This window comes from Arachis stenosperma, chromosome 10 (genome assembly GCF_014773155.1).
Source record: "Arachis stenosperma cultivar V10309 chromosome 10, arast.V10309.gnm1.PFL2, whole genome shotgun sequence".
Lineage (NCBI taxonomy): Eukaryota > Viridiplantae > Streptophyta > Magnoliopsida > Fabales > Fabaceae > Arachis > Arachis stenosperma.
Genome location: NC_080386.1, coordinates 133,246,637 through 133,271,758, shown reverse-complemented (window position 1 = coordinate 133,271,758; position 25,122 = coordinate 133,246,637). Strand labels below are relative to the sequence as shown.

The window sequence follows — 25,122 nt, the reverse complement described above, 5'->3', positions numbered from 1 at the left end:
ACTCGGAGAGCTCTATCGCCCACTGAACCATTCTTCCTGCAACATCCGTCTTTTGGAGGATTTGCTTCATAGGCTGGTTTGTGCGGACTCTTATTGTATGAGCCTGAAAGTAAGGTCGTAACCTTCGTGAGGCTATCACCAAGGAGTAGACAAACTTCTCTAGTTTGTGGTACCTTAGTTCAGGGCCTTGCAGGACCTTACTGATGAAGTAGACCGGGTGTTGTCCGACCTCGTCTTCTCTTATCAGGGCTGACGACACAGCCCTGTTTGCTACGGATAGGTATAGGACGAGGTCCTTTCCCGGTATTGGTCGGGTCAAGATAGGAGGTTTGCTTAAGAACCTTTTGAACTCTTGGAACGCCTCCTCACATTCCGGAGTCCATTTGAATTGGCATCCCTTCCTTAATAAGGAAAATAGTGGAAGGGATTTTAGTGCCGAGCCTGCCAGAAATCTGGAGAGGGCTGCAAGTCGGCCATTGAGCTGTTGAACCTCTCTCAAACAAGTCGGGCTTTTCATTTCTAAGACGGCTCTGCATTTATCGGGATTGGCCTCAATTCCCCTTTGTGTTAGCATGAACCCTAGAAATTTCCCTGTCTCGACCGCGAAGGCGCACTTTGCAGGATTTAGCCTCATCCCATGCGACTTTATAGTGTCAAAGACTTGTGAGAGGTCGGTTAAGAGGTCGACTTCTTTCTTGGTTTTTACTAGCATGTCGTCGACATAAACTTCCATCAAGTTCCCTAGGTGGGGAGAAAACACTTTATTCATCAATCTTTGATACGTGGCTCCTGCATTCTTTAGTCCGAATGGCATGACCACGTAGCAATAATTGGCTCTCGGCGTGATGAAAGATGTTTTCTCCTGGTCGGGTTCATACATCGGGATTTGGTTATATCCCGAGTAGGCGTCCATGAATGATAAGTATTGATACCCCGAGCTGGAGTCCACCAGGGTGTCAATACTTGGTAGGGGATAAGGGTCCTTAGGACATGCCTTATTCAAGTCGATATAGTCGACGCACGTTCTCCATTTACCATTCTGTTTTTTGACTAGCACTACATTGGCTAGCCATGTTGGGTATTTGACCTCTCTAATAAAGCCGGCTTCCAGGAGCGCCTGTACTTGCTCTTCTACTATTAGGGCTCGTTCTGGGCCGAGCTTGCGTCTTCTTTGTTGCACAGGTCGGGACCCTGGGTAAACCGAGAGTTTGTGGGACATGAGCTCGGGATCAATCCCGGGCATGTCGGAAGCCTTCCATGCGAAGAGGTCAGAATTAACTCTCAGGAGTTCACCCAACCTTTGTTTTAGGGTTTCCCCTAGGTTGGCTCCTATGTAAGTGTTTTTTCCTTCCTCCTCTCCGACTTGTATCTCCTCGGTTTTTCCTCCCGGTTGGGGTCGCAGCTCTTCTCTGGTCCTTGTACCACCTAACTCTATGGTGTGGACTTCTTTGCCCTTTCCTCTCAGATTTAGGCTTTCGTTGTAGCACTTTCTTGCCAATTTCTGATCTCCCCTCACCGTTGCTATTCCTCCTGGGGTTGGGAATTTCATGCAAAGGTGGGGAGTAGATACCACTGCTCCAAGTCGATTAAGAGTAGTCCTGCCGATTAAGGCATTGTAGGCTGACCCTTCATCGATGACTATGAAGTCTATGCTCAGAGTCCTTGATTTTTCCCCTTTTCCAAAAGTGGTGTGAAGGGGTAAGAAACCCAGTGGTTTTATTGGCGTATCCCCTAATCCATATAAGGTATCGGGGTAGGCTCTCAACTCTTTTTCCTCTAACCCTAGCTTGTCGAAGGCGGGCTTGAAAAGGATGTCCGCCGAGCTTCCTTGGTCTACTAGGGTTCTGTGGAGATGGGCATTGGCTAGGATCATAGTTATCACCACGGGATCGTCATGCCCGGGAATTATCCCTTGCCCATCTTCTTTTGTGAATGAGATAGTGGGGAAGTCGGGTGTCTCTTCCTCGACTTGATAGACTCTTTTGAGATGTCTTTTGCGAAAGGATTTAGTGAGGCCCCCTCCCGCAAATCCTCCCGAGATCATATGAATATGTCTCTCTAGAGTCTGCGGTGGTGGATCTCTTTTATCCATATCATCTCGCTTTCTTTTTCCGTGAGTGTCCGACCTTTCCATGAGATATCTATCAAGCCGACCTTCTCTGGCCAGCTTTTCTATCACATTTTTGAGGTCGTAACAGTCGTTGGTGGAGTGACCATATATTTTATGGTACTCGCAGTAGTCGCTGCGGCTTCCCCCTTTTTTGTTTTTAATAGGTCTAGGGGGTGGCAGCCTTTCAGTGTGGCAAATCTCTCTGTATACATCCACTATAGAAGTTTTGAGAGGAGTATAAGAGTGATATTTTCTGGGCCTCTCGAGACCGAGTTCTTCCTTCTTCTTGACTTCCCTTTCCCTCTCTTTAGATGAGGGAGGGGGTCCAGGTCGCCAACTCAGGTCTCTTAATTTCGCATTCTCTTCCATATTGATGTACTTTTCCGCCCTTTCTTGTACATCGCTTAGAGAGACGGGGTGCCTTTTAGATATGGACTGTGAGAAGGGGCCTTCTCTAAGTCCATTGACTAACCCCATTATGACTGCCTCTGTGGGCAGGTCGTGGATCTCCAAACATGCCTTATTGAACCTTTCCATATAGGCTCGCAAAGACTCTCCGACCTCCTGTTTTACTCCCAAGAGGCTCGGTGCATGTTTTACCTTATCTTTCTGAATTGAAAACCTCATCAAAAACTTCCTTGAGAGATCTTCAAAGCTAGTGATTGATCTCGGGGGGAGGCTGTCGAACCACTTCATTGCTGCTTTCGATAAAGTGGTCGGGAAAGCTTTGCATCTCGTAGCGTCGGAGGCATCAGCTAGATACATCCGACTTTTGAAGTTGCTTAGATGATGCTTTGGGTCTGTGGTCCCGTCATAGAGGTCCATATCAGGGCTTTTAAAGTTTCTTGGAACTTTTGCCCTCATTATGTCCTCGCTGAAAGGATCCTCTCCACCCGGGAATTGATCTTCTTGGTCGTCGCGGGAGTTGTGACTCTTGAGGGAGGATTCTAGCTGTAAGAGTTTTCTTTCTAACTCTTTTCGCTGTTCCATCTCCTCTTTGAGGTACCTTTCAGTTTCTTTCTGCTTCTCCCGCTCTTGCTCCAATTGTTCTAAGCGACTGTGGACTAACCCCATTAATTCAGTTATGTGGGATGGTCCGCCTTTTCCCGATTCTCGCTCGTCTGAGGGGTTAGCCTTCGGGTTTTTTACCCCGGAGGTGCCCTCTCTATTCTGATCATTAAATTCCTGGTGGAGGGTTACATCCACATTGTCGTTACCTGCGTTCAGATTCTCTTCTTCGGAATCCGTTTCCGCATGTACTTCCTCATGGGATCTATCCGCCATCGATGGATGATCTCTCGGGTCCCCGGCAACGGCGCCAATGTTACGGTGGGTAACCGGAGATAAATGCAATGGATGGCGTTGAGGGGCCCAAATGTATGAAGGAGGAGAACTCCGGATGGGTCAGCAACTCGGGAGGCTCCGTCCGACTTGCGCGCGCGAAGGAATGGGGGGTGGTACCTGCAAAGACACTCCGATGCTTAAGTTAGCAAGAGTGTGAGCAGGTCTAGAGAGTATTGGGCTTAGAGATACCTGAGGGGTGTCAGTGTATTTGTAGTGGTGAGCCAATAACCACCGCTGATGTAGTGCCGTATCTTTAGGATATTAACCGTCCCATTATCTTGGGGAGGTTAAGATATGGCTTTAGGAAGCGGTTAGAGAGATTTTAGGGGCGGTTACTCATTTGAATGAGTGTTTATCTGCCAGCTAATCTCATGTCCGACTTCTTTAGCGCAGGTTGGGACGAACACCGACTTCTTATGTGAAGACCGGCGTTTAGTAAGGCTTAATCTATTGGGTTGGCCCTTTTAATTGGACCTGGGCCCTTATCATTGGGTCAGGGTATGAACAAAATTATAACTCAATTAACATACCTTTTTTATACTCATTTAAAAAATCGTTAATTTAAATCTCTATATTTTTAATTAAAAAAATAAAAATTCTTTTCAATAAAAAAAGTCTAAGCCCAATACGAGTGAACATGTACATGAGAAACATCAAATGCCACCATTAAATTCATGTCTGGCCTTGCTAACACCCCAATTACTTTAATTTATGATAAAGGAATTTTCCACTTTATTTATCAACAATAAAGCTTAATGCACCAATTTCTCTTTAGCTTCATTCATAATTTAAGTTATGATGTAGTTTTAACTTTTAAGTATCATCATATATGATGAAAGAATTTTTTTTATCTCATTTTCTTTTTTTTTTTTTGAAAAAAGAGAGCTTAACATTTGAAGTGGAACAAACAATTTACAATTATAAAACAGAAAAATATAAATCAAAACAATTTTTATGTCATTTTTGGTATAATCATCAACATCATAGTTAACTATCACATAATTACTTAACACAGTAAAATAATCGAGCAACACAATTAACCACGTCTATTACCTTATTTTCAAAAATAATTTTATTTTTACGTAACCAAATATTCTATATAATGTTAAACCCTGCAAGTACCAAGTACTACAATATAATATATACGTATAGTTAAACACTAAAAAGAAAAAAAAAATCAAAATTACAATACAATTTTTTATACAATTCAATGAAATGTCAATATATATCTTAGCCATATAGATAAACAACCAAGCAAGAATTTACATTAATATCTATTCAACAGAATCTATGCCCATTTCCAGCACAAGAAGGACTAAGCAACCCATTATTATTATTACTATTATTGACACCAAACCTTGACATTTGATTCTTCATTTGGTTGCATAATTTCTCCAACTCCCTCACTCTTAATTGCATGCTTTCTAAGTTTAGTCTCATGTCTTCTTTCTCTTCCAAGAACAAGTTGTTTGTGTTGGACTCATTGTACAAGATTATTTGTGAATGGTCCATTATACCCTTTTCATTAACTGCAAAAACACGTTGTGGAATTTTTGCTTTTTGGGAAATAAGTGCTTGCATTGCAATTCTTGGGGGTATTTTTGGGTTTTTTGCAAGATCTTTACAAATTTCAAAACTTAGTTTATTATAATTAAGACATCTGCAGAATCTTGATCTTTCTTCAAATGTAATCATTGGGTGAGACTGCAGATTGAATAGTTCCATCAAGAAAAAATTGAATTAGAAATTAAATATAACAATTAGATTATTAACACTAACACCAAAGCAATGCATTTACAAAATTAAAATTTTTAAAAGAAGTAATTGTTGTGGAGAGATTATACAAAAATAAGATTAGTGAACTGAACAAAACTTTTTAATTATGTATACATTTATAAGACTATAAGAGTATGCAATTTTTTTTTTTTGATCTTTAGATTATTTAAATTTTTGTATGTACAACATTATTTAGAGTAATACAGACATTTGGCAAAATTCGTTTCCCTTCTTGGCGGGCACCTTCTTATCCTCTTTTTTTGTTTTATTTCATGATTGATTGTATTTCCATATATATGACAGATTATATGACAATGACATAGATATACAAAATAATAATAATAATAATAATAATAATAATAATAATAATAATAATAATAATAATAATATTATTGAGCCAAATTGTTAAATTTCAGTATTTTGAACTGAAATTTGGACAAACAAATTTTACTTTCGTAAGAATTTCTAGTGATGATAAGACATTAAGAAAAAAAATATTTGGTGATTGTTTAAGAAATAAAAAAAGGTAAAAATAGACTGTGGTTATCCACATAAAGATGTATAAAATTGTCTTTAAAATAATAATTAGATAATACACATATTATATTAAGCAGTTTAGTAGAATAATTATTTAAATAAAAAAAATTATTATGTAAAAATAATAATTAAAATCAATTAAATAGATATATTTAATTAAATTATTTAACATAATAAATATTATCATCTTAATTAAGTGAAAACTCAAGTGCAGTCAATTCTTAATTACCATCTGCATATGAATATATTCTCCTGTAAATAGTAAAATATGTCAAATTTTCTAACGATTTTGATGAACTAACCTGAAGATAGATGTCAATGGCTCTGTAGAGGCCATCAAAGCAATCTCTAGCAGAATCAGGCAAACACTCTGCAACTCCAAGAAACTTTGAGATCTTCAGATTCTGATCAGCTGATACCTCTCTCAAATACTTATCAATTAACCTTCCAACTTTCCTCATTTTCTCTAAACTTTCACTATTATTATTATTGTTGCTCTCAACAAATAATTTAACCAACCTTATAACAAAATTAACATCATAATACAGCCCCATATGGTTCCCACACACCAACAAATCATCCAATCTTGCTTCCTCAAGATTCCCACCAATCAATTTCTCCATCTCCATTCTACAACCTTCACTAAGCCCAAAACAAGACACAATCCTTAGCACCCAGAAAAGTGTTCTGCAAGAAAATGTGTTCTTCCCAACAAATATGACTCCATAAGCAGCTGTCTCGGCAATACTCGAATACTCACCATTCTTGCTTCTACTTGGAGGAACTGATTTCTTCAGATAATCAATTAGGAACCTTGTGAGGACTAAGTTGTTGTTATGCTTCTTGTAACCGCCAATGCACCTGAGAAACTTGTCAATAATCATTGGAGGAAGAGAATCCATGTCTTGAAACCACCAAGCTTTGCTTGGAAAGCTTTGTCTTATAGTCTTTGGTGTTGTTTGAAAAGAAAGCCTCTTGTTATTGTTTTCTGGCGACGACGGCGACGAAGAAGGAGATAATAAAAGTAGGCTTGGATCAGAGTTCAGAGCAATCTTTGCCAACAATGCAAACATGATCTTGTCCAAGATTCCACAGTTTTCTGCATAGGAATGGAATGAAACACAACTCTTGAGACTCAAAAGTGTGTCATTCCATGTCCAATGATAGATTCTGTCAAGAAAATTTTCTGTTTGTTGGATGAGATTGTTGGTGAAGAATTCTTCAGTCATGTCAAGGTAGAGTGCACTGCAATGGAGGATAAGGACATTGGAAACTGTGATTGGAATCTTGCCATTGTTGTAGCAGAACATTGAAACAAGCTCAAATCCATTTGGACCACATGGGAAATCATTCATTTCAATCATCATCTTATTCTTGTTCTTGTTCTGGATTTGACTCTCTATTTTTCCACTGTATTTTGACATAACCTCCTGCAAAATAAGATGAACTACATTCTTCAGTCTTCACCTTTTGATTTTTCTTTGGATCTAAGAACAATTATTAGAAGATAAAATCTAAATAATAATGAATATGTTGAGTACCTTGTTCAAAAGGAAGATTTCTTCATCATTAATGTTGATTTTCAAGTCACAAGGCTTCTGCATAGTTAGCCACTTAATTGTGCATTGAATAAATGAGAGAGAAATATGAAATAATTCTAATTCTTGTGGATAATTATATAAATGCATCATATGAATTTGAATATATAAAATAAAACTTTAGTTCGTTGGTCTCGGTATCAGTTATTCCACTAAGATTAGGGTATGTCCTTAAGTTTAATAAATATTTAAAATAATATTTATGTATAACTCGAACTCACTTTGTGTGAGATATAATTTGAGTTTATAGTTTATCACTCATGCTAACCCTAATTCAATTAGGCTTTGGTTCAGAAAACATGACCAAAAATTAATATTCTTATATTTTGTTTAGTGAAAAATAGATTATGAAAATTTAATTTATTCTTATTTTTTTTATAAAAAAAATATAATGATAAAAATTTGATAAATAATAAAAAAATAAAAAATAAGTTGTATTTTTTGTTAGTATCTTTGTGTCTTTTTATAAAATATACTAATTCAGTATTTTTATACATAATATCTCTATTCATGGTTTATCTGCCAAACATAATTTTATATTTCTGGTCCTTATTTAGCTGTTTCAGTGTTCTATATCTGTAAACAAATGCAGTTTTAAATTCAAGTGTAATTTTAGACTTACAATGTATTTCAAATTTATGATGTAAAAAAAAAAAAATCAAATTTACATTCACTAGTCTTTAACAGATTTGTCAGTATATATATGTATATATAACGGAATGGCCAAGGTACATGAAAATGTTCAACCCTATCCAAGCCAAGGAGATGCTTCATTATTGAGATCTATCCCATTTGTTTCCTAGCTCTTTTTCATAATTAACTACATATATTATATTCTGTTTTTATGTTAAATATGCTTTTTGTATCGTGATTCTACAGCCTTATTATTAATTATTTATGATTGATGTTATATAGTTTTGGCTATTATAAGACAAGGTCCCCATGCATGTATGACAAATTTGGTTGTATTAGCAAAGGTGTGTCACAGTATATATTTTATGTATTTTGCTAATTTGTTGCTCTTGTCTCCATTGCTGGACCAGTTGTTCTACTTCAAAATTTTGAGTAAGACTGCTACTAAACAAAGCCACAATGATTCTTTTTTTGTTTTTATTTTTATTTGCTATTGAAATGGGATAGGCTTATGTTTGAATTTGTCTGACAGGGTCAACAATTCAAGAAGAGCCAGAACCAAAGCATATTGGTTAATAATATAAACACCTTTTTTCAGTTCTGAGTTCTGCCAGTTAAATTTAGTTGCATTGCATGACTTGGCTTTGGATTTACTTGAGGGATGTACTTTCTAAACATGTGAACATGGACCTAATGAATGGGACCAATGAGAACTATAAGGGAATTTTTTTTTTAAAAGAATCAAGATAAAATCAATGGTTGACAAGGTTGGTAAAAAATGGGGCTAAATTACCAATTAGACTATCTTTAAATTGAATATAAAGACTAATGAGTAAAAAAATGATTAAGTCGAAGAATGAAAATGTTTGGTAAAAAAAAAATAGCTAAAAACAGTTAAAATTTATTTTATTTAATATTTATTAATTATTATTAAAATTAATATATATTAAATAAAATAAATTTTAATTATTTTTTATCTGTTTAATATTTTTATTAAAAAAATTATCTTTATAAAAAATATTCTTAGTCCGAGTTAATTGAGTTCGAATTAGGTAGCCGCGAGTAGAGTATATATTGGTAGTCCTACACTAACAATATAGAAACTTTTGAGTGGCTAGATTCTCGTGAAGTGAACTGCTGGGGATGTTGCTCGGGAATCTCTCAATAATAATCTGAGTTAGATTCTTATTAAGAAGCCCATACAACCAGCGTTTGCCAGCATCTGAGTCATTGCTTATGCATGTGCTGCTGATGATATGCGTGCTTCCGAATCTTTTTTACTTATTATTCACGAATTTTGTTTGTTTTCAATTATTCATATATTCAACAAATTACAAATATTAAATAAAAGATATTTACAGATCAGTTTTTTCTTATACAATTTTGTTCAAAATTATTATGAATGTGAAAACTTAGATGCAGTCGACTTCAACTTTACGTGAAGTCGACTGCACCAGTTTTCACTTAATATAAATTATGATATTTAAATCACATTTTTTTGTTTGGACTTATGGGCCTAGTGCTACTTAGTCGTGGGCTAGGAAAAAATGGTGTCACCTTCCATTTTGGGTATTTAGGCCCAAAAAAGGGTATGGTTCTCTTCCCAGTTCCCATTGTTGTTTAAACCCACCCACCCTCTCGTATCCCAGGTCGGGTCTATCCGTTCATTGTTTTTTTTTTCAGGTCCAGCTTTTGACCCAAATCTAGGACCAAAAACCCCATCCACCCATTTTTTTACTTTATAATGGGCAATATATGAAAAAGGTTTGATACACGATTTTTATTTATTTTTTAAATATTGTTCATCATATGTATCCATAAATTTCTAAAATTTAAATCGAAGATTTTTTAATAAGAGTATAATGTATTTATTATTTTAAACTGATTTCACCATTAATATTTTCACACACATTCAATAAAAAAGTGAATTATGGAATATTAATTAACATACTAGTAATTATAAATTATAATAACAATACCAGATGAAGTGTTTGTAATAGGTCAATTCTATGGAGAGAATTGAAATCCCATATAGTAAAGTTTATTTCTTAACAATCGATTGAATAAATAAATAAATAAATAAAACAAAAAATCACATAACACCTTACAAACCAGATAAGCAGCATGTGATAAATATAGCCTATGAAGTATGAAGTGCACACACCGTCACATCCCATATTAAAGAAGAAGCTAAATTTACTCCTATGTCCTTCATTCGCAGCTTTTGCTAGTAATAACTTCAACACATACCTTATGACTTATGAGGTTGAGCTAATAACTCCAACACACATACCGCTAGATTTTAATTTGTTTTAAAATGAATGATTTTTTTTTTTTTTAGAAGAACACTAGTTCATATATAACCTATCCAAAAGTTACTAACAAATAGTAGCTAGATACAACTACTTAGGTTGGTCAAATAGTCAACTCATTCGTTTTGTGCATATAATATTTATTAGCCAATAATAGACATTTAAATAGAATTTAGACAAGAAACAAAAAAAATAGCTAGATACAAAACTAAAAGTAGCAATGAATCTTAAAAGGTAGTGATCTTTTGATTGATACTTCCCATTATTTTTCCAAATATCAATGAAACAATTCGGAGCATCAGATCATATCAAATTCCAAAAATAGACAAACATTGCCCCTCACATTTAGTTTCTTACCTACACATAACATCTACGACAAATCCAATTGAAAAAAACAATAAATAAAAATAATAACGCTAATCAAATTAAACTTCCTCACTTCCAAAATCCTTACCACTTATTTTTTCCTCAACAATCCTAGACAGTCTCTCCAACGCAATATCAACAACATCACCAAAACTAACATCTTCAACAACACTTGCATTAGGATGCATATACGTGACCTTATGGATCAAATTTATCACAGCCACACGCATCTTTTCTTCATCTTCTTTTGAAATTCTCATCAAAACCTCCTCAATACTCTTCTTCCCCTCACCACAATCATTTTCGTCAATAAATACCGAATACGTATTTTTCTCGTCCGGCAAGTACCATGCGTACTGCGTATACGCTGTATGAGACGAGAAAAACACAGGTATACAACCGGCCAAAATTGAGTCAAACGTTGACCTCCGAGTGAACGAGTCACCCGGAGCCTGAAGGCAAAACCTAGACTTACTCATAACTTCGAGCACAGCCATTGGATCATGGCACTTGCTGGCACCATTTCCACACTGTACCAGCTCACACTTCATAGAATTCTTACACTGCTTCAATATCTCGTCGCGTATTTTAGCTTTTTCTAAACCGTGACGTGTCCCGCCGACAAACGAAAATAAATAAGGTCTGGTGGAGTCACAAATTTGTTTTTGCCACGTCATCAATTCTGCTAGGCTCCTGGGATGAAAATAAGAAGGGTAAGGAATACCAAATTGATTTTTTCCTTGCCAGGGTTGTCGCTCCACTGTTAGCACCGACATGTTTTTGACAGGTGGCATGTTTAGAAGAATGTTGGCTCCAAAGTCAGGCCCACTGGGTGTTCTCATGAAATCCCATGCGGTTCGCCCCAGGGCAAGAAAATGATCCTTACCTTCGTTTATATTAAACCAGGGTTGACTCTGGAGATAGTCAACAAGATCAACGGCCAGGGAATCACGCTGCGTGAGATTAGCCTCACGGAAGACGCTGGAGGCGTAGAGACCACCATAGAAGGGGACGTAGAAGAGACGCGCCTCGCTTGGATCCCACGTGCGGCACGGGTGGTTCTCCAGCCGCGCGTGGATTATCATCTCCGCTATGAATTGGTGCGTAGCAAACCACGATGATGATGGTGATGATAATGCAGTTACGGTTGTTACAATAGGTTGGCCGAGGCCGTTATTTGCCACGTGAGGGCACATGTTGGTGTAGATGTTGAGGTTGTTACAGTGCTCGAGGAGTCCGAGGTTGAATTGTGGAGGGAGGTTGTAGATGTAGAACGGGTATGAACCGACGCATGTTTTGTTGTGGTTGTTGAGGGTGGTTGTGGTGGTGGTGGTGAGGGTGGTGGTTGTGGTTAGTGAGAGCCATAAGCGAAGAAGAATGAGCCACGTGGCAATGAAGAGACATGAGAGGAGTAAGTACTTGATTTTGTTGAGCTTGGTTAAGGCGATGTTTGGATCTTTGTCTTTGGTTTTTGGGAAGAGGTCTGATGATGATGGAAGATAGTAATTTAGAGAAGAAGTCGGTGATGGTTTTCTGAAGAACATGGAGGAAGAGGAAGAAGAGGCACAAATTCAGGGTTGAAAGTGATGGAAACTTTAGTCAGAGAAACAGAGAGAGAGAGAGAAAATTGTGGCTCCAATTGGGTGAAGACTAGGAAATAAGTATGAAGAAACAGTAGTAACTCTCTGTCTTCTATATTATTGTGAATTTGTGATGAAAGATTTTTTTATTATCTAATCTCCTCCCATTAATGTGTGCAGTCAACAAGAATTTAAACATGGCTTAATGGCTATAATTAGTTCTTAATATATATATATATATATATATATATATATATATATATATATATATTAAATTATGATTCTCTAAAGTTTAAATTTTACTTTAAAGAGTAAAGTATGATCTCTCACAATTGATTTCATAGGTGAGACCAAGAATAAATATGAAAGATAAACTATTCAAGGGTATAAGATCACACTTTATTCTCTAAAGTAAAATTCAAACTTTAGAGGATCCAAATCCTACATATATTCATACACAAATATATTAGTGATTAATTTTAATAATTATTTTTATCTTTTAATATACAAATAATATTTTTGTATATATATATATATATTGTAATATTCAATAATCTTTATCTTTTTGTGGTTTTGTTAATGTTGATTATTTTAACTATATTCATTAAGGATTTTATATTTTTATTAGTATAAATTAAATTAGTCAAACTAATGTTGATACTTAAAAATTTCATTATTTAAAAAAATATTTTTTTTGAAAACATAATCTATAACATGTAAAACGTTTTTATATTGACCATAAATATGAACTAAATTCATAAATGATTTTGAATACAAATGGCAAATGCACATGATTTATGTTGTATTAAAATGTATTATCTACCGAAATTAACTTTCATACACTACTTCTAAAATATTTTTGGTGTTATTGTATATTGGTTACTAATTAACAAAAACGAAAATTATTTTCACATAGGTATTTTAAAAATTAATTATGTAAATAATTAAATAGTGGTAGATATAATCATATAATTGATAAAAAAATAATTTCACATCTTACAAATATATATAATTATATATAATCCTAAAAATTAAATATCTTTGTAAGTCTTCAAAGAAAATCGGAGGCTTGTATATATTGACATGATAGATTATATCATCGAAATTATCTTATTTTTGTTGCAAAAAAATATTATTATATATATTATTTAATTTTTTACGATATTTTCTAATTTAATAGACTAAAAATCAATTTGCTGCAGTATTGATAACTAAACATTTGTTTAAATAAACTAGTGAACTAACCGTTAGAACAACTAAATTTGGTTAAAAAAAATATTATTATAAGATACTTCAAATTATAGGAATACTAGTTTTAAGACCCGTGCCAAGCACATGAACACAAGAAATACTTATCGAGAAGATGACAAACGAACTACATGACAAACATACCGTTCAAGGCAGAATGTTAGGTAGTAAAGCAAAAAAAAAATTTCTGTAGACAACATTAATAGTATGATCAGAAACTTTGCCGTTAGAACCAACAGATAATATCTTCAGTCCAGAATGCATGCTGACCCGAGAGAGTGCAACGTAAAGCTGACCATGAGTAAAAACAGGCCTTGGAAGATACACGCCAACGGTTGACAGCGTCTGACCTTGGGACTTGTTTATGGTCATCGCAAAGCAAAGCGCAACCGGAAACTGTCGTCGAGTAAACCTGATCAGTAATGTCTCATTATTAGGGGACATGTTCATCGTGGGAATAAAGACAACCTCACCAGTATTATGACCTACTAATATGATGCACTCAATGACGTGGTCGCCAAGATGTCTAACCTGCATCCGCGTACCGTTGCATAGTCCATTGGATTGGTCAATATTGCGAAGAAGCATGACAGGAACACCGATTTTAAGAACTAACCGGTGTTGGAGAATTCCTGAACAATTCAACGCATTCAATGACTTCGTGCTCATTGTATATAATTCAAATTTCAGGTGACCATCTTCATTAATTAGTGTATCCGAGCTCAAATAAACTCTCTCGTTGCCAGGGATCAAAGACATCACATGATTGTTTACTTCAGTTACAACATCAAGTGTTGGTGATAATATACTCATATCCTTAAAATAATCCACGCTAGAAGAATGGAGTAAAATGTCAGGATAAACAAACAACACCAAATCATGCAAACATGGAGACTCAATATCCAGCAGCAAATTGTCAGGTATTCTAATTACTGATTCGCCATCGGTGTTGTCTCCGAGTAACTTGTCGCCAATTTGAAGCAGCCATTCAACAAATTCCTTTAATTGTAAACCGTGGATATCTCGCGAACCACGGCCCAGCCTCATGTTTTCAGTTAACTGCAACACTTGGCAAGATTGCCACAGCTTCGAAGCATTAATACACGAATGAACAATCTCTTTTCGGGAACTACGGGGAATCACATGCAATATCTGTCGAAAATTACCTCCCAGAACAATAATTTTTCCACCGAATGGAGCATCAGGATTATATCCATTATCAAAACGAAAAACATCCTTAAGGTACTTGTCGAGCTCTTCGAAGCAAAATTTATTTAACATAGGTGCCTCATCCCATATAATTAATTTTGCAGCTGAAATAAGACACGTGAGGGGTGTGCCTTGCCTTATATTACAAATAGAGTCCTGGTTAACACTGAGTGGAACCTTAAAGCGTGAATGAGCAGTTTACCCATTAGGCAACAACAACGATGCAATGCCACTGGATGCCACGTTGAGAACAATATCACCCTTCGACTTTATTGAAGCAGACAGTGCATTCCACAGAAAAATCTTACCAGTTCCACCATATCCACAAACAAATAAAAAACCACCAGCGCCACGACTAACTGCATTCGCTATTGTGTCGAATGCAATGCACTAGTCTCGATTCAACTGGAAAATCAAATTGACGAAAATACTTGCCAACTCTGTCCTGTCAAAATTGAGCTCATCAAAAAAGACTGTGTCGAAAGGTTCAGTTGAATCAACAAAATCAAGAAACGGCATGTTAGTAAATTCTTTTAGGCTCTTACCGTTCGGTTGCAAAAGTTTTTTTAATTTTGGCAAGCGTGATGAATTTAATCTCCTTAATGGAATGCTGGAAACCTAAAATCAAAATGAAAGATTGTTACATCAGAAACAAATTTGACACAATGATAAAGGAAAAAAAATGCATAACACACTGCAGTATTGATTACTAAACACTTATTTAAATTGACTAATGAGCTAACCGTTAGAACAACCAAATTTGGTTAAAAAAATACTATTATATGATACTTCAAATTATAGGAGTATGTATATATGTATGCTAATTTATATAAATTTGTCCTTATAGGTGGAGTAGGTAGGAAAATTCATTAGCTGTATTATGGGAGCGAAGATGGAAGAAGGTGGGGACAGAGTAAATTAAAGCAAATGCTGTGTCTCTTATTTCAAATTTATTCTTTTAGAAAACCTCGCGGGTGATTCATTTTGTTGGTGCCAATAATAATTACAAAAATGTGAATGAAAGTGCCCAAAAAAATGTTAGGGAATAAATATGAGTTGTTTCTTTCAAACAAGGAGTGTCTCACTAAATGCACCCGAATAGAAAATATAAGGACATAGATGTTTAAGTTTTCAATAAATGTTAACAATTTTATTTTTTTATTTTTTTTTATTTTTTTTTTCGTGTAATCTCATCATCAAGACTAGACATGAAAAAAAAAAAATCTCATCATCTATCTTTGACAAGGAGAATCATCATATAAATATTAAATCTATAATATATGTATGATCATGACCCTCTACGTGAAACTACTCTAGATACATGATATAATAAATCGTTTGATCAAATAAAACTATGCAACAACTAAATAAACAAGTATTCTCGTACATTGAATGAAAATTATTGTTAGCTAATATTGAACAATCATCATACTGTATGTAGATAAACATTTTAACAGTAATATTAAAAAGATAAAAAAAAAACAATCAGAACTTGTCTTATTTAATATTTATTGTTAGTATTTATTAATAATAAATACTAAATAAAATTAATTTTAATTAATTTTGACTAAATTATTTTTATTACCAAATATTTTCATATTTTGATTTCTAGAGGTAGGTGGGGACAAAATTTACTATATGAAGGACACAACAGACGAATTCTAAAACACATGCATGTAGTTAAGATATATAGGTGTCACAATTTTGTTATAATTATTGTTAATAATTTGGTTGGAGATAAAAATATATAATGGATTAAGATGAAAATTCAGGTGAAGTCGACTTCACGTGAAGTTGATATTTAAGAGTCGTTAGATGAAAATTAAGTTAAATCAGTCAAATCATCTAACAACGTATCAACTTCACATTAGGTAGACTGAATCTGAGTTTCCACCTTGGATTAAACGTGCCAAAGTTTTCGGGGAAGTGTATTTTCAATGAGACCTTATAAAGAGAGAGAACAATAATGGAATATGATATGTGATTGATACATACAGCTCGGAACTAAGGGAACACAATATGCAATGATTCTTGTGTTATATATGTGAACCAAATAAATTGGTATTTAATTTTCCAAATTGGTTGTTCTTGACCTTTTGCCTTTTTGTTTATTCGGTGACGTAATTGACCAATATTCTTCATTCATCTTTTTAATTATATGGAATATATTGTCTAAGCTTTTGTCATCATTCAATGAAAGAGGTGAATATGGCGCAACTAACTTTGGAAATAAAAAATAACGTGGACACCTCCTTCCTCAATCATGCATGCTACTAGGCTTATGCATTATTCATTTATTCCTAAATCCTAATAATTAATTTAGCAAATTATTTTTTGTTTGCTCTCAAACTTCTTAATTTAATTTGTCATCAGCTATATATGGAGGTTATTAAACGAAGGGAAAAAGATCCTAGATTTAATTAGAATTGTTCAAATTTATTTATTTATTCTTTAGTTATCCATATTTAATTTATTGAATAAAAAATATTAGGGAACAACACTGTTCATACCCTGGCCCAATGCTAAGGGCCCAGGTCCAACCAAAAGGCCTGATCCAATAGATTAAGCCTAGCAAAGCACCGACCTCCACTCAAGAAGTCGGTGTCAACCACGACTTAGTATGAAGAAGTCGGTTATGAGATTAGCTGGCAGATAAACACTCATTCAAATGAGTAACCGCCCCGAAAATCTCTCTAACCACTTCATAAAGCCATATCTTAACCTCCCCAAGATAATGGGACGGTTAACACCCTAAAGATACGGCTCTACACCAACGGTGGTTATTGGCTCACCACTATAAGTACACTGACACCAATCAGGTATTTCTAAGCCCAATACTCTCTAGACCTGCTCACACTCTTGCTAACTTAGGTATCGGAGTGTCTTTGCAGGTACCACCCCCCATTCCCGCACGCGCGCAAGTCGGACGGAGCCTCCCGAGTTGCAGACACACCCGGAGTTCTCCTCTTTCATACACTAGGGCCATCAAACGTCATCCATCTTATTAATCTCCGGTTACCCACCGTAACATTGGCGCCGTTGCCGGGGACCCGATAGATCATCCATCGATGGCGGATAGATCCCACGAGGAAGTCCATGCGGAAACGGATTCTGAAGAAGAGAATCTGAACGCAGGTAACGACAATGTGGATTTAACCTTCCACCAGGAAGTTAATGATCAACATAGAGAAGGCACCTCCGGGGTAAAAAATCCGAAGGCAAACCCCTCAGACGAGCGAGAATCGGGAAAAGGTGGACCATCCCACATAACTGAATTAATGGGGTTAGTCCACAGTCGCTTAGAACAATTGGAGCAAGAGCGGGAGAAACAGAAGGAAACTGAAAGGTACCTCAAAGAGGAGATGGAACAGCGAAAAGAGTTAGAGAGAAAACTCTTACAGCTAGAATCCTCCCTCAAGGGTCACAACTCCCGCGACGACCAAGAAGATCAATTCCCGGGTGGAGAGGATCCTTTCAGCGAGGACATAATGAGGGCAAAAGTTCCGAGAAACTTTAAAAGCCCCGATATGGACCTCTATGATGGGACCACAGACCCAAAGCATCATCTAAGCAACTTCAAAAGTCGGATGTATCTAGCTGACGCCTCCGACGCTACGAGATGCAAAGCTTTCCCGACCACTTTATCGAAAGCGGCAATGAAGTGGTTCGATAGCCTCCCACCAAGATCAATCACCAGCTTTGAAGACCTCTCAAGGAAGTTTTTGATGAGGTTTTCAATTCAGAAAGATAAGGTAAAACATGCACCGAGCCTCCTGGGAGTAAAACAGGAGGTCGGAGAGTCTTTGCGAGCCTATATGGAAAGGTTCAATAAGGCATGTTTGGAGATCCAAGACCTGCCCACGGAGGCGGTCATAATGGGGCTAGTCAATGGGCTCAGAGAAGGTCCCTTCTCACAGTCCATATCTAAAAGGCACCCCGTTTCTCTGAGCGATGTACAAGAAAGGGCCGAAAAGTACATCAACATGGAAGAAAATGCCAAATTAAGAGACCTGAGTTGGCGACCCGGACCCCCTCCCTCATCCAAGGAGAGGGAAAGGGAAGTCAAGAAGAAGGAAGAACTCGGTCTCGAGAGGCCCAGAAAATATCACTCTTATACTCCTCTCAAAACTTCTATAGTGGATGTATACAGAGAAATTTGCCACACTGAAAGGCTGCCACCCCCAAGACCCATTAAAAACAAAAAAGGGGGAAGCCGCAGCGATTACTGCGAGTACCATAAAATATATGGTCACTCCACCAACGACTGTTACGACCTTAAAAATGTGATAGAAAAGCTGGCCAGAGAAGGTCGGCTTGATAGATATCTCATGGAGAGGTCGGACACCCATGGAAAAAGAAAGCGAGAGGATATGGATAGAAGAGATCCACCACCGCAGACTCCAGAGAGACACATTCATATGATCTCAGGAGGATTTGCGGGAGGGGGCCTCACTAAATCCTCTCGCAAAAGACATCTCAAAAGAATCTACCAAGTCGAGGAAGAGACACCCGACTTCCCCACTATCTCATTCACAAAAGAAGATGGGCAAGGGATAATCCCCGGGCATGATGATCCCGTGGTGATAACTATGATCCTAGCCAATGCCCATCTCCACAGAACCCTAGTAGACCAAGGAAGCTCGGCGGACATCCTTTTCAAGCCCGCCTTCGACAAGCTAGGGTTAGATGAAAAAGAGTTGAGAGCCTACCCCGACACCCTATACGGATTAGGGGATACGCCAATAAAACCGCTGGGATTCTTACCCCTTCACACCACTTTTGGAAAGGGGGAAAATCAAGGACTCTGAGCATAGACTTTATAGTCATCGATGAAGGGTCAGCCTACAACGCCTTAATCGGTAGGACTACCCTTAATCGCCTTGGAGCAGTGGTATCTACTCCCCACCTTTGCATGAAATTTCCAACCCCAGGAGGAATAGCAACGGTGAAGGGAGACCAAAAATTGGCAAGAAAATGCTACAATGAAAGCCTAAACCTGAGAGGAAAGGGCAAAGAAGTCCACACCATAGAGCTCGGCGGCACAAGGGCCAGAGAAGAGCTGAGACCCCAACCGGGAGGAAAAACCGAGGAGATACAAGTCGGAGAGGAGGAAGGAAAAAACACTTACATAGGAGCCAACCTAGGGGAAACCCTAAAACAAAGGTTGGGTGAACTCCTGAGAGCTAATTCGGACCTCTTCGCATGGAAAGCCTCCGACATGCCCGGGATTGATCCCGAGCTCATGTCCCACAAACTCTCGGTTTACCCGGGATCCCGACCTGTACAACAAAGAAGGCGCAAGCTCGGCCCGGAACGAGCCCTAATAGTGGAGGAACAAGTACAGGCCCTCTTGGAAGCCGGCTTCATCAGAGAGGTCAAATATCCAACATGGCTAGCCAATGTAGTGCTAGTCAAAAAACAGAATGGTAAATGGAGAATGTGCATCGACTATACCGACTTGAATAAAGCATGTCCTAAGGACCCTTACCCCCTACCAAGTATTGACACCCTGGTGGATTCCAGCTCGGGGTATCAATACCTATCATTCATGGATGCGTACTCGGGATATAACCAAATCTCGATGTATGAACCAGACCAGGAGAAAACATCTTTCATCACGCCAAGAGCCAATTATTGCTACGTGGTCATGCCATTCGGACTAAAGAATGCAGGAGCCACGTATCAAAGGCTGATGAATAAAGTGTTTTCCCCCCATCTAGGGAGCTTAATGGAAGTATACGTCGACGACATGTTAGTAAAAACCAAACAAGAAGTCGACCTCTTATCCGACCTCTCACAAGTCTTCAACACTATAAGGTCGCATGGGATGAGACTAAATCCCGCAAAATGCGCCTTCGCGTGGAGGCAGGAAAATTTCTAGGGTTTATGCTAACGCAAAGAGGGATTGAGGCCAATCCCGATAAATGCAGAGCCATCCTAGAAATGAAAAGCCGACTTGTTTGAGAGGTTCAACAGCTCAATGGCCGACTTGCAGCCCTCCAGATTTTGGCAGGCTCGGCACTAAAATCCCTTCCACTATTTTCTTATTAAGGAAGGGATGCCAGTTCAATGGACCCGGAATGCGAGGAGGCGTTCCAAGAGTTCAAAAATTCTTAAGCCAACCTCCTATCTTAAACCCGACCAATACCGGGAAAATACGACCTTACTTTCAGGCTCATGCAATAAGAGTCCGCACAAATCAACCCATGAAGCAAATCCTCCAAAAGACGGATGTTGCAGGAAGAATGGTTCAGTGGGCGATAGAGCTCTCCGAGTTTGATTTGAGATATGAAACTCGGACAGCAATTAAAGCCCAATGCCTCGCCGACTTCGTTGCAGAATATGCAGGAGAACCAGAGGAAAAACCGACTACATGGGAACTCTATGTAGACGGATCCTCCAACAAAACAGGGAGCGGCGCAGGCATAATATTGGTAGATGAAAAAAGGAACCCAGATAGAGGTCTCCTTAAAATTTGAATTTCCAGCTTCAAACAATCAGGCAGAATATGAAGCCTTGATTGCCGGATTAAAGTTAGCAGAGGAAGTTGGTGCTACAAAGGTGACGATCTACAGCGACTCACAGGTGGTGACTTCCCAAATAAGCGGAGAATATCAGGCAAAAGACCCTGGCATGAAGAGGTACTTGAAAAAAACCCTGGAGCATCTTGGACGCTTTGCAGAAACCGAGGTCAAACACATAACTCGGGATCTAAATAGCAGAGCGGATGCCCTATCCAAGTTAGCAAGTACCAAACCAGGAGGAAACAACAGAAGCCTGATTCAAGAAACCCTTCAAGAACCCTCGGTAGCAAAAACAGAAGATAAACAAGAGACACTTGAGGTAGTCGGTTTAAACCTCGGATGGATGAATCCCTTAGTCGAATACCTGAAATTCGACATCCTCCCTAAAGAGGAAAAAGAAGCCAAAAAGATCCGAAGGGAAGCACAGCACTATACCCTGGTGAGAAATATCCTTTACAGAAGAGGGATATCAACGCCATTATTAAAGTGCGTACCGACCTCAAGGACCACCGAGGTGTTGGAGGAGGTACATAGTGGGATCTGCGGAAACCATCTAGGAGCAAGGTCACTCGCCAGAAAAGTAATCCGAGCAGGATTCTATTGGCCGACCTTGCAAAAAGATGCCACAGACTTTGTGAAAAAGTGCCAGCCATGTCAGATGCATGCAAATTTCCACGTAGCTCCACCAGAAGAGCTCATCAGTATCACTTCTCCCTGGCCCTTCGCAAAATGGGGAATGGATTTGTTAGGTCCCTTTCCCCAAGCACCAGGACAAGTTAAATACTTGATCGTGGGAATAGACTACTTCACAAAGTGGATAGAAGCAGAACCATTAGCCACTATCACCGCTCAAAGAAGTCGCAGATTCCTCTACAAAAACATCATCACAAGGTATGGGATACCTTATTCCATCACCACAGACAATGGTACTCAATTTACCGATGCAACCTTCAGAAGTCTAGTAGCCAGTCTGAAAATCAAGCATCAATTCACCTCGGTTGAACACCCACAAGCCAATGGGCAAGCCGAGGCAGCTAACAAGGTCATACTGGCAGGACTCAAGAAGAGACTCCAGGAAGCAAAGGGAGCTTGGGCAGAAGAGCTCCCTCAAGTGTTATGGGCTTATAGGACAACTCCCCAATCCGCCACGGGAGAAACACCCTTCCGACTAGTCTATGGCGTGGAAGCCATGATTCCAATAGAAATCAATGAGCAAAGCCCAAGGGTAATTCTCCATGACGAGGTCAGAAACATACAGGGGCACAAAGAGGAGCTCGACCTGCTCCCCGAAGTCCGAGAAGATGCCCAAATAAAAGAAGCGGCATTAAAACAAAGGATGACTGCCAGGTACAACAAGAAAGTCATTCGAAGAACATTTGTCCTAGACGACTTGGTCCTAATCAGAAACGACATTGGAGTCAACAAATCAGGAGAAGGAAAGCTCGCCGCAAATTGGAAGGGGCCATACAAAATCAAGGAAGTGTTAGGAAAAGGTTATTATAAAGTAACCGACCTGAATGGCACCGAGCTACCAAGGTCGTGGCATGCTTGTAATATGAAAAGGTACTACAGTTAAAAGCGAACTCTACTCCCTGATGTACTCTTTTCCCAACTTCATGATTTTTTCCCAAAAAAGGGTTTTTTCTGGAGAAGGGTTTTTAACGAGGCATCATAGTAGAGACTAAGGGAATAGACTATCAAAACCCTTAGTAGCGAAAGAAGGTACCTACCCAATCAATAAAGATCTTTTTCATTTATAATATCTCTTATAATATCCTCCTTTATTTTTCTAAGTCTTTCTACGAAACGCGCCGACTTAAGCTCGACAAAACGTGAAAATCCCATGAATCGACCTAGATGGTCGTCAGGATAAAACGACGAGGTACAAGTCGGTGTAAAGAGGTTATATGAGTTGATCGTAAAAACTCGGGAACCAACCCGACTCATAAGTCGGAATGAGACCCCCGAGTATGAAAACTTGGAAACACTTCGATCCATAGATCGGAGTGTACAACCGAGTAGAAGAAAAACGCATCGCAAAAATAACCTAAGTCATGAGAACTCGCTAAAACAAAAGTTGAGTATGAGGAATAACAAAAAGAGATAGGAAAACCTAAGGAAAAGTTTCAAGGACGCCTCGAAAGTCCTCAACGAAAAACAAACAATCCAAAAAGAAAGGTTTTCAAGAAAAAGCTAAGGGGAATTCAGGAAAATCAGAAAAGCATACACGCAAAAGGTAACTTAAAACCCTTATCCAAAAAAGGGGGCATTCACCTTTGTTTAAAAAGCCCTTATCCAAAAAAGGGCACCGAGCAGAATATTTTGTTTATGGCCTTAAAAGGCCAAAAATTGTTCTCACAAATCACCAAACATAAGTTAAAAAAGGGGGGACCCACAGGCCGGGCCCCCATATAGCCACAAAAAATAAAACTATTTTTTCAGAGGAGTAGAGGAACCACCACCACCAGGCCCAGGAGGAGGAACGGAGGACGAACTCGGAGGATCTCGAGGAGGAGACTCAATAATCCTCTGCCCCCGAGTCTTCAAATCTGACTCGGAAACAACCTCGGGGGCAGGAGGATAAACGATGGCGCCATCAATAACTACCTTGTCAAGATGTAGAGGAGAAAGATCCAAGTCGGGAGCGATAACTCTGACTTGCTCCAAGAAAATTCTCCAAGACTCCTCGGCACCATCGGCAATAGAGTCCTCCAACTCGGTGTATGCGTTCCGAGAATTCAGTAAGTCCTTCCTCACGGCCACAATATCCTGAAATAAACTATGGTAGCTGTCTTGTGCCGTTTTCCTCAAATTCGCCTCCAAAGTACATTGAGCCCGCAGCTTACCCTCCTCCTCCTTAAGGTGATCCCTCTCCTTCTTCAACTTATCTCTCTCCTCCTTCAACTCCTTCTCATGTTTTTCATAAAGAAGAATCCTCCCCTCCAGCTCCTCAACCTTCGAGGATGCCCCCAAAGAGCTGAGGGGAGTCTTCTCAAAAATGTCCAAAAGTTTGCCACAAACACTCGCTGTCCTAAAACTCTCCTCGGCCATGGTGGTGAGGTGGTTTCGAACAGAAACATCATCCATACTTATAAAAGGATAGATGTTCTTTCGGACGAATGCCAGAGCATCCGCCTTAACCCCACCATCAAAAGAAGAAGAGCCAGACTCGGAAGTCTTGCGCTTCTTCTTCTCTGGCTCGGAGAGAATTTGGGAAGAAGGGGGTGGTCGAGACAAACTTGAGGAAGAAATAACAATAGGTTGAGAGGGAGTCCCAGTATTTGTAGGAGGAGGAGGAAGAGGAGGAGGAGAGGTGATCGCCCTGGCACCCCCCGACCTAGCCCGGGACTTCGCCTTAGCCTCCTGGACCTTTTGGTAAGCCTCCTGAGCATTCTTTTTTGCCATATCTACAAGAAAAACAACCAACAGTCATAAGTCGGTAATGTTCAAATCGGTAATGTTCAAAGTCGGTAGAAACAACTCGGAAATCAGGAATGCATGCACTACCTAATTGAGTTTGAACAAAGGTCGGCGTTCCTTGAAGGATTTTCCTAGTATCCAAGTATGGGGACCTCCCCCACGCTTCTCGGAAAAACCCCACAATGGCCGCTTCCACCTCGTCCAGGTCATCTGGACCATACTTTTCACAAGGGGAGGCCGGCAACCAATAAAGGGGAAAACGAGGGGAGGAATGCTCATCCAGGAAAAAGGGGTGGTGACCCTCTACGGCTTGAACCTTGAAAAAGTAGTTTTTGAAATCATGAAAAGACTCGTCGAAAAGGGTGAAAATCCTCCGACCTTGTATGGCTCGGAAGGATACCCACTGCTGTTTGTTGTTTAGCCCACTAAAGGGCTTGGTCATATGGAAAAGAAAGAAGAAAATCC

At 38.6% G+C, this 25,122-nt stretch overlaps 3 protein-coding genes across 3 annotated transcripts; all 3 read right to left on the bottom strand.

The window, feature by feature from the left end:
• Positions 1-4,693: 4,693 nt before the first annotated feature.
• LOC130958193 (BTB/POZ domain-containing protein At1g50280-like) lies at positions 4,694-7,428 on the bottom strand. The gene is made up of 3 exons (XM_057885158.1): positions 7,309-7,428; positions 6,070-7,197; positions 4,694-5,158 (listed from the first exon to the last, which is right to left on the bottom strand). Exons 1-3 carry the CDS (start codon positions 7,369-7,371, stop codon positions 4,733-4,735), a joined length of 1,617 nt encoding a protein of 538 aa, XP_057741141.1. The 5' UTR covers positions 7,372-7,428; the 3' UTR covers positions 4,694-4,732.
• A 3,093-nt stretch (positions 7,429-10,521) lies between these two features.
• On the bottom strand, positions 10,522-12,343 carry LOC130954771 (probable xyloglucan galactosyltransferase GT17). Its single transcript, XM_057881533.1, has one exon. The coding sequence runs from the start codon at positions 12,218-12,220 to the stop codon at positions 10,736-10,738; it is 1,485 nt and encodes a 494-aa protein (XP_057737516.1). The 5' UTR covers positions 12,221-12,343; the 3' UTR covers positions 10,522-10,735.
• A 1,308-nt stretch (positions 12,344-13,651) lies between these two features.
• On the bottom strand, positions 13,652-14,785 carry LOC130957821 (uncharacterized). The gene has a single exon (XM_057884666.1). The coding sequence runs from the start codon at positions 14,783-14,785 to the stop codon at positions 13,652-13,654; it is 1,134 nt and encodes a 377-aa protein (XP_057740649.1).
• Between the last annotated feature and the right edge of the window lie 10,337 nt (positions 14,786-25,122).